General features: G+C 44.7%; 1 protein-coding gene across 1 annotated transcript; it reads right to left on the bottom strand.

Annotated features, from left to right (window-relative positions):
• Positions 1-39: 39 nt before the first annotated feature.
• LOC121544871 (protein FAM181A-like) lies at positions 40-1,974 on the bottom strand. Its single transcript, XM_041855087.2, has 2 exons — positions 1,629-1,974; positions 40-1,415 (listed from the first exon to the last, which is right to left on the bottom strand). The coding sequence occupies exon 2, from the start codon at positions 1,333-1,335 to the stop codon at positions 502-504; it is 834 nt and encodes a 277-aa protein (XP_041711021.1). The 5' UTR covers positions 1,336-1,415; positions 1,629-1,974; the 3' UTR covers positions 40-501.
• Positions 1,975-12,274: the final 10,300 nt, after the last annotated feature.

The following is a 12,274-nucleotide window of genomic DNA, read 5'->3' as shown; positions in this document are numbered from 1 at the left end:
CCGTTTGTTGACAAACACCAGTGAACTACAAGTAATTTCGATCAATTCATTTTTAAACCAGTGTATTTAAGAAATATATACACCATGAGGTAATCAACACACCCGTATACCTCTCCTTTAGCATAGATTATCACAATTAATAAAAGAATGGACAACCTCGAATGTCACTCCATTCCTATATCAACACAAGTTCCCTTCCATTTTAAAAATTAGAAAGATGAAGTAGTCTACATTTTTCAGTTTGAGACGGTGCTATGATTTTATAATAAATTCCTATTAGACTTTATGGAACCCAAGTGGTAAAGGTGCAAGTATTCCAAGCAGAAATGTTTGGTCTGAAATTTGAAAGAAAAGTAAGTGCTTTGACTACCCTTTAAAAAAAGAGAAATGCCAAGTTTAAAATAAGAAATAACCGGCATAGCGAACTAAACAACTTAATATTTACATCTTCATTATTGCTTAGGCAATTATTAACCTATGTTTATACGTCCGTAATTGTGTTTAAATGAACCCAAACACACTGAAAATGGATGGCGGGACCGTGGGTTTAGTCGGTATGGGTTTGACCACGACATGCGTGTAGTTCTTATGTCGGTGTGCCATGTCCGGTGTTTCCGTTTCAGCCACTGTGGCTTTCCCCCAGAGTCCCACAGCCGATTGTGGAACAACTATGTGACTCTGGAAGACGTGGTGTCCGTGGTACTGAAACGGACAGCAACCGCACACATTGACGTTGTGAGAGGCCAAGTCCAGTTTGAGCGGTTCTTTCTCGACAGAGCCGCGTCGATTGGAGAGAAACAAGGTCGGTGTTGGTTCCTCGTGAGCTTTTTTTCTTTTTTCAACCTCGTTGATTCCTGTCACACCTTGGCTCTTTTTCCATCCATACTGCAAAGAGTCTACGTTGGTTTGGGCTAATCGGGGTTCCTCCCAAAATGATGCAGGGAGTTGACGTTTCCTCATGGGAACCTGATCTTGCTTACTGTTATCACTATCTACAGTTGGGTTCTGAGCCATCCTTGCGTTCTCCACGTCTTGCGCATCCGAACCCCCTTTTTCATTGATGCACGTCATGCTCGGGTGAATTGTCTCCAAGGAATACGCGCTGGACTTGTCCACCACGGCTTTGGCAATGCCAGACTCCGTGGACCTGTGTGTGTGGCATCTGGGCATCCGAGCGTATTTCTGAGAAAAACGCTTGAGCTGTTTCTGCAGGTATTTCCTGTGGTCCACAGAGCGCCTGCAAGGGGCTGATTTGTCCAGAGCCGCCTTGATGTCACTGGATGCCAAGTTTACAAAGTTCAGTAACGTTTTCACCTCACTGTCTGCACTTGCCATTTTACAGTGCAAATATTTTAATCCATAGGCCTACTACCAAAAAAGTCCATGCAAATTATATTATTCTTCATCTTTAAAATCTGAGAAAAAAATAAATGGCATCATAAGTTATAAGAAATGTAATAAAAATATTTAGAACTCAATATACTCACATTATTCGTTGTTCATGAGGAATACCACAATAATCACACAATTACGCATATGGCCTAATAAAACAGTAATTACACAATTACGCATAGCCTAACAACACGTAGGTTGCAAGTTATCCATTCATAACCACAAATACAACTTACCATGTCCCCTGTTGAGGATTCTCATTCCTGTCTCTCTCCCAGAAGCAGTCTGAGTGCTTCAACAAGTTGAATGAATATAAACTGCGTGTAGTGTTGGTGCTTTCCTTGAACCAATCAGCGACCTCAGTCCCCTCACAATGCACCCCAATCAGCCTCCAAGCCCCCGGTATTGAATTCTTTGCCATCGCAAATTGTTGTCACGGAGATCCTCCAAGAAAAGCAGCTAATAGATGCAATATTTCTGCCCGGTCTTCCGCGCGCTCATGGAACACCCTTACAATAGTTTATCCAAACTTCTAAATATGCTCCAAGAACTACCGTGCATGATTAGTCTGACATAGGCTGTTAATGGTATGGGCATGCTTCATCACTGTGAGACAATTTTAGTTTGGCTACTTTCAACTGTTGTGATCTAGACCCCCCCTTCCAGAGTGGTGTCAGATGTAGGATTTGGTGGGGAGGGGGATCTAAAGAGCACATATCCATGGAAAGGGGGCTTGAGCGCTCAAGAATCTTGTCTTTCTGTTTGCCCCCTCAATCGAGCAACACAAAAGCTGAATTACTCATTCAAACCTCGCGGGACAAAAGGAAAGGAGCTGGATAGCACTCCTGCATTTGTAGTCAAACATTTAGAGACTTAAATCGAGTCGTCATGAAGGAGAAAGAGTTAGACAAAGCCCATAGAATTGCCATCAGCAAACATTTTCCTGTGTCATATTAGTGGGTCTCCATGGCTCCTTCTGGCCCGCGGACAATAGCACAAGTTTGCACACTCGAATACTGTCACCCTGCCAACGGCAACAAGTGCCAAAAACAGGACAATCCCCGGGGAAAGCAAGGGCTCTGCGGGGAAGGTTGCAATAGAGGAGGAAAAGGGGACTTGTGAAATGCTAATTTAGGTCCATCCCCTCATTGAAGAAAAAAAGAGTACCTATCGTTCCATTGAACCACCATCTCTTGCATCAGTGTGGCATGAGATGTGAGGCAACAGTTTTTCTGGTAAGTAACCTACACCCCATGACTATAACCACAATACTGCTCTGCTGCCCTCAGCCCTGACTGCAGGGCATGTGATATTCATATTTACTGACTTCTCAGAGTCATATTAAAAGTGAATATATTTTAATGTTTGCACCTGCAATGCAATGGCTCTATAGGCATGTCATGTTTTATGACTAATACTATACTAACTTGTTATTTCTCTCAGGATATATAACCTCCATAATGTGTGAATCACATATACTGTATCTTGACTAGTCCTCTGCTCGGGCTGTTCACCCTTGGAGAGGCAACAGGACCCTACTGTCCCCCTCTCTTCTTCTTTGTTCACCTCTCTGTTCCTCTTAAAGGGCCAATTAACAATGGTGCACCCCTCCCCTGTCGCCCTACTCCTGTGCTTTTGAAGTGACTGAGAGCGAGAAAGAGGAAGTATAGTGGCACCAGTAAACAATAAATCCCACTATGTGTACCTGTCCTCATGCCATTTTGAGTAAGATGGATGGAAGAGAGGTTTGTCAGCCATTTCAGATTGTATGTTATGGGACACAGGCCAGGGTAGATTATAGAATAATAATGTGCTGAACCTCATCAGAAATATGACTGGAAAGGAAGCACTAATCAAATCAAAGTCAATCACTGTAAAACACTTTTGCTCTTATCCTTGTGTAATAACACTTATTACCGGTACTCTTGTAACTTTGTGTTGATGTTAGTAGACAGATCAGATTGTAAACACACACACACCACAATCACCGTCGTAACCACAACAACCTCCCTGGTTCTTGGTTGCCAATCGGTCACTGTGTTGACAGCACAATACTCCACTTTGCCCTCTGATCCCCAGCCAGCCCTGCTCTCTGGGCCTTACACCAGCCCCCTCATTAGCATACGGCACATCCACTTCACACACTCCAGCCTGATGTACTTCCACACTCCAGCATCACTAACAAACACTTTACATTATGACATTTGTACATGTAGTAATGCTGTAATTACTTTAGTATCAACATTGTATTCATTTGTTATTTATGTTAATGATATCATATCCTGACACATATTGTATGATATTACATGGTGTTTTTAGTATTTAATTCTCTAACCACTTAACCCCCAAACCACTTAACTCCCTAATTGTCATGTGTTGATGCACAAGTAATAATATGCAGTATTTGGGTAAATCACATTATTCTTACATTATCAACTCTGCCACTAGATGGCAATACACCTCTACAGTTTAGAATGCAGTAATGAGGACAAACAAGTCAGCGCTGTATAAAGCTTTGTTTAAAATAATAACACTGAGGGACCATATTTTGATGTTATTGAACATTATTAAATATCAGTAGTTACTTTGAAATTGATATAATTACTTAAGGGCAAACCCAGAAACTCATGAAACCATTTTAGTCTTTTTAGTTTATGTATCCTTTATATCATGTACAGGTTATCCCAATGGTTTAAAAAATCTATTTTACAAGAAAGACCTGTCACAAGATGGCAAGTCTTTAGTGGGTATGAGTACTTCATTCTATAGTCTACACTGTATACTACACTGTATGGTACTGTAATAAGGTAAACATAACCAATCTATCTTGATTAGCAAAAGACAGCAAGAGGGTCTTATCCTGAATTCTGTGTGATGTTTGTTCTGTGGTTGCTGGAATCAAATTGAGTCAGCAAGACAGGAAGTGGATGATGTAGAGCTTCTTTCTTGTCAGTTAATCAATGCAGGGATAGACTGGAGTAGAGGATGGAGGAGCAAAACCACTAAACCGCTCCCTCAGGAGAACTCAAACCATCTAGAGAAGACATGTGTATGCCAACACTTCAGACTTCAGACTCTGAAAAGGTATTTTTACTTTCGTGCCAATATTCATCAATGTGTAATCAGCTTTAATGCAATCCTCTCTGGACGTGCTCATTTGATAGCAGCAAAATACAGTTACATATACTGTAGGCTTTATAAAAGGCTAACATTTGAAAAATACAAATGTTTTGTTTCCCACAAGACAGAATGCATTGCATTGCTGCAGGATACTTGTTGACTGAATTGATCTTCATCAAAAATAACTTGGATAATTGGATTGGGTGCCGACAGCGTTCTTAAATGCCAGGTCTTGTCCAACTTATCTCATGACAGAAAGGGCTGCGAGCTCTGTAATTTATACTGCACTAGTCAGTAGATCCTTAAATGCCAACCCTCCCCTCTGGCCTCCTCCTTATAATGAGCAGATTGCTTGTCATATAGGCATATAACAACTGTGCTTTGACTTGATTAGATTTATATATACAGTGAGGGAACAAAGTATTTGATCCCCTGCTGATTTTGTACATTTGCCCACTGACAAAGACATGATCAATCTATAATTTTAATGGTAGGTTTATTTGAACAGTGAGAGACAGAATAACCACAAACAAATCCAGAAAAATGCATCTAAAAAATGTTATAAATTGATTTGCATTTTAATGAGGGAAATAAGTATTTGACCCCCTCTCAATCAGAAAGATTTCTGGCTCCCAGGTGTCTTTTATACAGGTAACGAGCTGAGATTAGGAGAACATTCTTAAAGGGAGTAATCCTAATCTCAGTTTGTTACCTGTATAAAAGACACCTGTCCACAGAAGCAATCAATCAATCAGATGTATATTGGTGCGATTATTCGCAAATGGAAGAAACACAAAATAACTGTCAATCTCCCTCGGCCTGGGGCTCCATGCAAGATCTCACATCGTGGAGTTGCAATGATCATGAAAACGGTGAGGAATCAGCCCAGAACTACACGGGAGGATCTTGTCAATGATCTCAAGGCAGCTGGGACCATAGTCACCAAGAAAACAATTGGTAACACACTACGCCGTGAAGGACTGAAATCCTGCAGCGCCCGCAATGTCCCCCTGCTCAAGAAAGCACGTATACATGCCCGTCTGAAGTTTGCCAATGAACATCTGAATGATTCAGAGGAGAACTGGGTGAAAGTGTTGTGGTCAGATGAGACCAAAATGGAGCTCTTTGGCATCAACTCAACTCGCCGTGTTTGGAGGAGGAGGAATGCTGCCTATGACCCCAAGAACACCATCCCCACCGTCAAACATGGAGGTGGAAAACATTATGCTTTGGGGATGTTTTTCTGCTAAGGGGACAGGACAACTTAACCGCATCAAAGGGACGATGGACGGGGCCATGTACCGTCAAATCTTGGGTGAGAACCTCCTTCCCTCAGCCAAGGCATAGAAAATGGGTTGTGGATGGGTATTCCAGCATGACAATGACCCAAAACACATGGCCAAGGCAACAAAGTAGTGGCTCAAGAAGAAGCACATTAAGGTCCTGGAGTGGCCTAGCCAGTCTCCAGACCTTAATCCCATAGAAAATCTGTGGAGGGAGCTGAAGGTTTGAGTTGCCAAACGTCATCCTCGAAACCTTAATGACTTGGAGAAGATCTGCAAAGAGGAGTGGGACAAAATCCCTCCTGAGATGTGTGCAAATCTGGTGGCCAACTACAAGAAACGTCTGACCTCTGTGATTGCCAACAAGTGTTTTGCCACCAAGTACTAAGTCATGTTTTGCAGAGGGGTCAAATACGTATTTCCCTCATTAAAATGCAAATCAATTTATAAAAAATTTTGACATGCGTTTTTCTGGATTTTGTTGTTGTTATTCTGTCTCTCACTGTTCAAATAAACCTACCATTAAAATGATAGACTGATCATTTCTTTGTCAGTGGGCAAACGTACAAAATCAGCAGGGGATCAAATACTTTTTTCCCTCACTGTATATATGTATATATATATGTGTATGTATATATATTTATATGTATATTTGTGTGTGTGTGTGTGTATATATATTGTGATGTCACGAGAGGCTACACAGCTTTCAGCGGGATTGCTCAAGTAGTGCAAGGAGACAAGGTTCAAACAAAACAAGGATTTTATTATAGGTCTTGGGAAATTAACGAAAATATAACCAAATTCTGTTCTCTTGTGGCTCTTTAAGGGTTAACAGTTCAGGGATGTCTCTTCCACATCCAAAATCATAATTCTCACTCGCTCAGATAACTTTTCCCCAGCCTTACTGTAGTCCACGTTGCAGCTAGTGGCCAACCCAGCAAAAAGTCCTTCCAAAAATCTCTCACGTATTTCCACAGGTGCATATATCCAAAGGTGAGTATTTCCCAAAGGTAAGTATCTTCAAATCCTTATATTCCTCATGGAAGTGGACGTGCAGCACTCTTGTTCTCCAGAGAGCCCAGGTTGGAGACTGTGTCTCTTCCCTTCCCAAACCTTCAGCTCATCAGCCCCTCATTTGTTTCAGCTGCGTGGGAAGATTGGCCATAGAGGGGTGGAGTTCCCGACCATACCAGCAGATGGAGCCATAGCTGTCTGGGTTTGCAGCCACCTCAGGGGGATGTAACGTCCCTCCAGGACACAGCCTCTCGTGACATCACACATCCCCCTCCTCGGGACCGACGTCTCGTCGGGTAAAGGCAGCGAAGAAGGCATCACGCCGGGAGAGGGCGTCCGCATTGCCGTGGTGCTTGCCAGACTGCTCTCTCTTCAACTCCTCCAACTCTAGGACCAGGGACTCAGCCTCCTGTTGTCTCTCCTTGAGTTTCTTACTGAACGCATCAGCCTTGGTTTTAGCAGAGTTTAGCTTCTGTTGAGCAGCTTTCAGTTCCTTCTCTCTCTCTGCCTCCGCATTCTTCATCTTGTTCTCCAACACCTTGTACTTCTCCTCTGCCTTCTTCTGGACCTCCTTACTACTGCGCAGGGTCTCCTCACACTCCTCGATGGTCCTGCGCAGCCTCTCCAGCTCCTCCTGTTGCTTAGGGAAGGAGCTCTGTTGGAGTTTAGCCTGGAGGATATCTAACTCTTCTGTCTTCATGTCTAACTGTTGCTTTAACAAACGATACCTCTCAGCGGTCCCCTTCAGACCAGACAGTTCTTTGTCCAGATTCTGTAGCTCCGTCTCTGTGTCGGTCTGGGCACCTGCCATCCCTATCAGAGCCCGGGCGGGAGTGAGTAACTCGGAGGATTGCACCGGAGCCTTCCCAGGATGAGTCTTGCCTCTCCATTTCCGAGGTACTCGGGTTAACCTCTCCTGAGACTCTCTCCAGAGTGGGTAAAAGGCTGGGCAGTCTCGTCCAATTAGGACAGGGACGGGGAGGGAATCAACCACCCCCGCCGTCGTGTGTATGGTTCCCCGCGTGCTGGTCATTGTAAGTTCAGTAATGGGGTATTCTCTGGTGTCCCCATGGACACAGGAAACTGGGAGGACTTTCCCCGGGGTCAGACACGTTGGGCCCACCAAATCCTTACGCACCAGGGTGGCCCGGCTACCAGAATCCAGTAAGGCCTCCACATCATGGTGATTCACAGTTACCGGGCAGGTGGGGGGTCGATCTGGGCCGCCATCTACGACTCCCAAGAGCGAGGCAAAACGGTGTGTGGGTGCTGAGCTGGAGGACTCGCAGTGGGCATAGGTTCATCGGCTGGTTTCCCACACTGCCAGGAGATATGTCCCATCTCCCCACACCGGTAACACTGTCGAGTTTCCCCCTCCTGGTGTACTCTTCTTGGACCCGCCTGGTTTCTGGCTCCCCCTGGAGCCGGGATAAGTCCTGACGTGGCTGGGTTCGAGACCTTGGGGTCCTTTGGACGGGTTCTTCCCATTTGTGGTGGGGGCCGCCCTCCTGGGGTCTTTTCGGGAAGCATTCAGCATCTCCGCTGTGGCCTGGTACTTTTCCACAGCTTCCACGGTCAGATCAGCCGTGGTCAAGGCCTGTTGACTGATGAACCGTTTTGCCTCATAAGGCAGGGCGCGTAGGTAACGATCCACCACAACGGCCTCCACCACCGCCGCTGCTGTATTCCTCTGCGGATCCAGCCATTTCCTTGCGATTCGGACAAGTTCATGCATCTGCGCCCGAGGAGGTTGGTCTGGTTGGAAGGTCCAGCTGTGAAAGCGCTGGGCCATACCAAACTTTGTGAGTCCATATCTGCTGAGGATCTCAGACTTCAGGGCATCATAGTCAGTAACCTGGTCAGGGGCCCAGGTCCCGGACAGCATTCAGCGATTCCCCGGTTAGAAAGGGGCTAACAGACCAACCCACTGTTGCTTGGGCCAGGCTTCCCTAGTGGCCGTGGCCTCAAATGCATGCAGGTATGCCTCAATGTCATCGGTAGCTCCCATCTTAGATATAAAGTCACTTGCCTTTATTGGGCGGGTATTTTGGACCACCCTCTGTCTCTGCAACTGCAATTCCTCTGCCTTCAGAAGGTTGGCTTTCTTTTGCTCCTCCAAGAGAGCCATGTTTGCTTGCATCTGGGCTTGCTGGCCAGCAACAAGGGCTTTCAATATGTCCTCCATTTCAGTCGGGCGGGGAGCCTACGGCCAACTTGGAAAACTGGGTGATCAAACCTTCGGTATCCTCCTCTGACATGCACTATTAACGCTTGAGCGTGCCCGTATTCTCCACCATCTGTGACGTCACGAGAGGCTACACAGCTTTCAGCGGGATTGCTCAAGTAGTGCAAGGAGACAAGGTTCAAACAAAACAAGGATTTTATTATAGGTCTTGGGAAATTAACGAAAATATTACCAAATTCTGTTCTCTTGTGGCTCTTTAAGGGTTAACAGTTCAGGGATGTCTCTTCCACATCCAAAATCATAATTCTCACTCGCTCAGATAACTTTTCCCCAGCCTTACTGTAGTCCACGTTGCAGCTAGTGGCCAACCCAGCAAAAAGTCCTTCCAAAAATCTCTCACGTATTTCCACAGGTGCATATATCCAAAGGTGAGTATTTCCCAAAGGTAAGTATCTCCAAATCCTTATATTCCTCATGGAAGTGGACGTGCAGCACTCTTGTTCTCCAGAGAGCCCAGGTTGGAGACTGTGTCTCTTCCCTTCCCAAACCTTCAGCTCATCAGCCCCTCATTTGTTTCAGCTGCGTGGGAAGATTGGCCATAGAGGGGTGGAGTTCCCGACCATACCAGCAGATGGAGCCATAGCTGTCTGGGTTTGCAGCCACCTCAGGGGGATGTAACGTCCCTCCAGGACACAGCCTCTCGTGACATCACAATATATATATGTGTGTGTGTGTGTGTGTGTGTGTGTATATACAGTGGGGGAAAAAAGTATTTAGTCAGCCACTGTTACGAACCCCGTGGCTTTAAACGTCTAGGGTGGATGGAGAAGAGACCCGTAACATAAATCATGCAAATTAGAATCGTGACATGGAACAGGGAGAACAAAAACTACACGACAACCATAAACTACCGTCAAACATAAAATGTTTATTTGTGAACACACGGTAAAGGTTTGGGAAAAAGGGCTGAGCAGGACACAAGAAATGAAACAATAGTGTAAAACACCCCTAAACTGATCTTGCCTGCCTCAAGAACCGCTAAACTACTGCTAATCATACCAAAATACAGTGGGTGGTCCGCTCAGGTCTAACTAGTGTTTATAGACAGTTTTCTTTCTACGGGTAATGTATGCCCAAGGGCAGCTTGCTTAACTTCCCCTTTTCCCAGAAACACACAAAGTTAACAAACAGAGTAACCAGCAAATTAGTGAGTACACAAAACACCACAGTATCCATACTCACATACGGAAAATAGTCTTCTAACAACAAACACAACTGACCGGCTTTTAAACAATGGGATGTGTGATTGAAAAACCAGAAACAGGTGGTGCAATGCAGAGGAATGTCCACTGATTGGTCCACCTCAGCAATCAGCAGACACCCCAACGACCACCAATCAGGAACATACAGGACACCTGTGATTAGGGCAGAAGGAGAGGAAAAACACAAAAAGACACAGGATACCTGTATCCGTAACACTCCCACCCTTAAAAGAGCAAACCACAATGGTTTGCGACACACGTACCATCAAACACACACAAAATTCAAAAGATCAACAGCATCCTGACGGGATAACAAACAAAACAAAAAAACCTAGTTCTTTAAACACGAGACAAAGCATCTGCCAACGCATTATCCGACCCCTTTTTGTGGCGGATCTCCAAATTATAATTTTGCACTACAAGTGCCCAACGCATAAGGCGTTGGTTCTGGTTGTACATCCGGTGGAGAAAAACTAAGGGGTTATGGTCAGTATACACTATCACTGGTAATGCACTGGAACCAACATAAACTTCAAAGTACTGCAGAGCTAACAACAAAGCTAGAGCTTCTTGTTCAATGGTGGAATAGTTTGTCTGACATTTGTTAAATTTCCGTGAAAAATAACAGACAGGATGGTCCACTCCACTCTGGTCCGGCTGCAGTAGAACAGCACCAGCACCTCTGGCACTTGCATCTACCTCCAGTTTAAACGGTCGTTTAAAATCTGGCGCAGCAAGAACAGGAGTTCTACATAAGAGTGCTTTAGCAGTGTTGAAAGCAGTACGACAATCTTCAGACCATACAAATTTTCTCGCCGGACTGAGCAAATCCGTTAATGGAGCAACTACCGCAGAGAAATTTTTACAGAAACTACGGTAGTAGCCAACCATCCCTAAAAAGCGGCGTAGCTCTCTTCTGGTGGTAGGTGCGGGAAATGCATTTATAGCTGAGACCTTGGCATCTACAGGGCGCACCTGACCATGGCCGACCTGTTTACCGAGATAAGTAACAGTGGCCTTCCCAAACTCGCACTTTGCTAAGTTCAGGGTTAGAGAAGCGGCTGCTAGACGTTCACACACTACCCTTAGAGTGTTAACATGATCAGACCACTCAGTTGAATAAATTACCAGATCATCAAGGTAAGCCAGTGGCGGCTCCTGAAAAAATTCTCAGGAGGGGCAATTTTTCTGATGATTTAGGTGACCTACACACATTTAAAAAAAGATATGTCCAGCAACAACATGAAGACAGGGGCAGCATATAAGTCAATACCAGAAGCATTTATTGACTGATCTCAAAAGTGTTGGCTTACCAGGGTTGGTGGAGCCCTCAGTTTCATCTTTGCCTCGGCAAAGCTAACTCAAACACTCCGCAAAACTTCACACACTGGATTAGCCGGCTGAGGATGTGGCGGTTCTTGCTAATGTCGTAGTAAATATATTTGTTATAGTGAATATGGAATATGATATGTTGAGTAAAATGTTGTGCTAAGATCTATTTAGGTCAGGAGCTGGTTATAAGTTCTGTTCCTATCCAATAACAATGGACAAAAGGGTCCTATCTTGTCAGCCTTGTCAGCAGGTGGCCAAGGACAACACCCACGCCATAGGCCTCTCAGTTCTTCCAACTCACGAGTTCTTGCTCTGAGGACACACACACACACAAACACACACACACACACATCATCACTGTTAAACACACACACACACACACACACACACACACACATCATCACTGTTAAACACACACACACACACACACACACAAAAATCCCCTCTCTTAGGCTGAACATTTGAAGACAGAGAACCCGACTCAGAGCCAATGCAACAGTGACAGTAGCCTGGAGGGGACCTCGCCCAACTCATCAGGACCAATCAGAAGATCAGAACTACTAGATTCAACCTACTTCATTTATTGCATAAAATGTCTGCACACAATGTTTCGGGGCTCTCTTCAGATAATAATAATAATAATAATAAATATGCCATTTAGCAGACGCTTTTATCCAAAGCGACTT

This window comes from Coregonus clupeaformis, chromosome 29 (assembly GCF_020615455.1).
Source record: "Coregonus clupeaformis isolate EN_2021a chromosome 29, ASM2061545v1, whole genome shotgun sequence".
NCBI lineage: Eukaryota > Metazoa > Chordata > Actinopteri > Salmoniformes > Salmonidae > Coregonus > Coregonus clupeaformis.
The sequence above is the reverse complement of the archived record's forward strand: the minus strand, read 5'-3'. Positions and strand labels throughout refer to the sequence as shown.